At 45.6% G+C, this 3,499-nt stretch overlaps 1 protein-coding gene across 1 annotated transcript; it reads right to left on the reverse strand.

The window, feature by feature from the left end:
- Window positions 1-287: 287 nt before the first annotated feature.
- Window positions 288-2,447, reverse strand: RPL35A (ribosomal protein L35a; the record flags this gene model as incomplete). Its single annotated transcript, XM_009069777.1, has 3 exons — window positions 288-343; window positions 1,144-1,288; window positions 2,295-2,447. Coding segments are annotated over 3 exons (322 nt in total), but the record flags the coding sequence as incomplete, so codon positions are not given.
- Window positions 2,448-3,499: the final 1,052 nt, after the last annotated feature.

Raw genomic sequence — 3,499 nt, forward strand, 5'->3', positions numbered from 1 at the left:
CTCAACAAACCTTAAAGAACCATACAGTGAGACCCGAGTGATGTGAAGATCCTCACTGCCCCACACTACCTGCTGGGATGACTGGCCAGGACAGCAGTCAGTACTAACACTTGGGCACTATGTTTCAGGCCCATGTGCTGCCCAGGCATGGATGGGCTCCTTATTTGTGATTCCACTAGAACTACTATTTTCAGATGTGAGCTAGGACTTGTCAACTCTTGATATGCTACCGAAAAAGGAGGAAGTCCCTCAAAATTGGTATAGAGATAAGAAAAGTACAAAATTTAAACAGCCTCTCCATTTTATTTTCAATAAAAATTTAGATCCTAGATGGATACAGCATCTGCAAAACACAAAACCAGAGAGAATCATGTTAGAAATCTCGTTTTTAAACACAAGCTTTGCAGTCACAGTCTAGACCATCAATCTCTTCAACTGCTACAAAAGCAAACCCCCATTTTCACAGAAGAGAGGTGACAATGGAAAAGCCTAACACTGAGTTCAGTGACTTGCACTTGGCTGGGGGCACAGGCTCCCAACAGCCTTTCTGCACACTGACAGCAAGAGCTCTCATGGGTTTAGTTTCAGGATTTAACTGTGGTGCTCCTACTGTGCTTTTCCTAAGGCACAGAAGAAAGACAGAAAGGAAGGACCTCATCCCTCTGACACTCCTGACAATATCACTAGAAAAATATGGCATCACAACTCTGGGTAAGGGACCTAAAGCAACTCTCACTGGAGCCTTGTGACTAAAATTCCAGCTGTGGAGCAGGTAGTAGTGGATGTGTCAGTTAAAACATTGGGGAGGTGGGAGAAAAATCTAACAGGTAGAAACTGGAGTGCAAAGATACATGGAAAAGATCCAGGGAAAAGAAACCAAGGTAGCTTTAGAAGGGAGCTGAGTTCTGGCACTTGAAGAGACCTTCCAGACAACCTGAGCAAGCACACAAATCCCTGAAGATGACAGGAACCCCCTCAGAGACCAAGCCTCACCTGGCTCCAAAAGGAGCACTATGACAGAGCCACACTGAATACACAACAGCAACAGAACATAGTTCCAAGTGTTCCCTCATACTACATGGAAATAAAAGGCACCCCCAAAACCGCCAATAAACATCCTATTGCTAAAATAAACCCACTTACCACTCGGATTCTGTGTCCAATGGCCTTGGCAGGAAGGTTGGAGCGGAACTTGGCCCGAACCATTCCACTGTTCCCATGGGCACGGGTCACCTTCCCCCAGATCACTCGTGTCCGGTTGGGCTTCCCCCCAGGAGTTACCGTGTTGCTGGGGAAAGAGGGAGAGAATGGCTGAGCACAGCAGTCACAGCTCTGCTGTCACCACCAGTGACAATGTGGGCTCTTTGGCACCTCAGTATTCCACAGCCACCTTTAACTACACCAACTTCCACTTTCACTTCCCCATGGAATTTGCCAGGCCTGGGATCACTGTACCTTCCAAACAGGTAAATATTACAGCTTGTAATTAATCAGAAGTTCCACTGGAGAACTATTAACAAGTTACAAAGCTCAAAAATTTGGAAAGCATTGATGCTGATACGATCAAGTAAAATTAATGAATTTCATCTCCAAGGAAAATGCAAGACCAAATTTCTAAGGTTTCTCCAGACACAGCAAGGGCAGGAGAGGAATAAGCCATTGGAATAGATGGCAAAAAACTGCTGTAGATGAAAAGCCATGAAAACGTGGTGGTCAAGTGAACAGTCTGTTCAGTGTTGTTCAAGGGAATTCTGAACTGTAACAACTACACTGAAGGAAAATAATAAATGGAAGGTACTAAGTAGCTGTTCTCAAGGCCTTCACTAATGCAGCAGAGCAGCACTGACAGTGCTCTGCCATGGGCACACAAAAACCAGGACACAAATTCCTCCAGGCTTCCCAGAATCATTCTACTCTTTAAGTAACTCAACAGCTCATAGTACTCAACACAAATTCACCTCAACTCACTCTATCAATCCCCCTGCAGCTTTTGCCAGTCTCAGGCAAAACTTGTTTCTCACCCCATTTGCTCTCTAACATATCACTTGTAACAGCAAACAATTATTTCACATAATATCATTATCTGAATTAAAACACATCAGCCAACTAAAGCAAAAATAACCAACGAGTTCAAACACAAAACCAAGCCAGGAAACTGCTCTGCACAGTACTCCATGGACACCCTATTGATGAACTGAGCACAACAGCTCCATAAAGAGACAGCTCACATCTGGCACTTGCAAAAGCTGACACAGGAGGTGGCTAATTCAGCAGCAGAATAGGAAGTGACTTACTTCTTAGCTTTGTACACATAGGCACACCTCTTGCCCAAGTAGAAGTCTGTCTCCTGACGGGCATAAACACCTTCGATCTTCAGCAGGGCCGTGTGCTCCCGCTGGTTCCGCAGGCCTCGTTTGTAGCCAGCAAAGATGGCCTTGCACCACAGCCTGGAGACAGGGAAACATTTCCAAGTTATAATTCACTCCAAAGCAACAGAAGTAAAACCAAATCACTAGCTCTTTCGGCAGAAACTAATTCCATACCAGTAGAACTGTAGCAGAGGAAAAACCTCACTGCTTTAGCTTTTACCCATTACTGCAAATCTGTTCAGTCAGCAAAGTGAGAACTTGGGGCATGAAGTATTCGTGGTTCAACTTTTTATCTTTCTGCTTGACATAAACTTCTGGCACAGGTTTATACTAAAACCATAGTGCATGAGTACATGTTTTGCTTCCAAATGTCCAGTAACACCGACAAGCAAACACTGCTTTTTTGTGTACCACACACAGACTCCTGAGCTGCAGCAACTGCTGGGGAAGGTATGAACTGCTGCTCCTCTGTCTCCTCAAAGGAATTAGCTGCATCCACAGACAGGACAAACTCCTGAGCAATTCCTCATGACAAATACCTGTCTGTGCTGGGCACATAAAGCCATTATAAGGCTCATTCCACGCTCCATGTACACAGCACCTGTCCTGTGCTACACCAGCACTAAACTCATCTACACAGTTCTGCCTTCCATATGGGCATAACAGGAGATAAACTCCATGAAAATATCATGGCAAAAAGCTGTGATCCCAGAATAGTTTGGGTTGGAAGGGACTTTAAAGACCATCTCATTCCAACCCCACTACCATGGGCAGGGCCACTTCGCAGTGGACCACGTTACTCACAGCCTCATCCAACGTGGCCCTGAACACCTTCGGGGTGGAGCAGCCACAGCGTCTCTGGGCAACTCAAAGAGTATTCAGATTCAATGCCCTCCATTTACAAACTCAATCCCCATATCCACAGGAAAACTCAGTAGTATAGCAGGTGTCTCAAAGAAACACATGTCAAAACCTCTGCTGTACCCTGGATATTCCCAAACTCTGTGCTAACAAACCCACTACGACTATCCCACAGCGTCTGACAGGCACAGCGTGACAACAGCTTATGGCACAGGAACACACAGAGCGGGGGTGTAACGGGGCCCAGCAATACACTGGGCCGAAGAGAT

The sequence above is a fragment of the Acanthisitta chloris genome, unplaced genomic scaffold (genome assembly GCF_000695815.1).
Source record: "Acanthisitta chloris isolate BGI_N310 unplaced genomic scaffold, ASM69581v1 scaffold29842, whole genome shotgun sequence".
In the NCBI taxonomy this organism is placed as follows: domain Eukaryota; kingdom Metazoa; phylum Chordata; class Aves; order Passeriformes; family Acanthisittidae; genus Acanthisitta; species Acanthisitta chloris.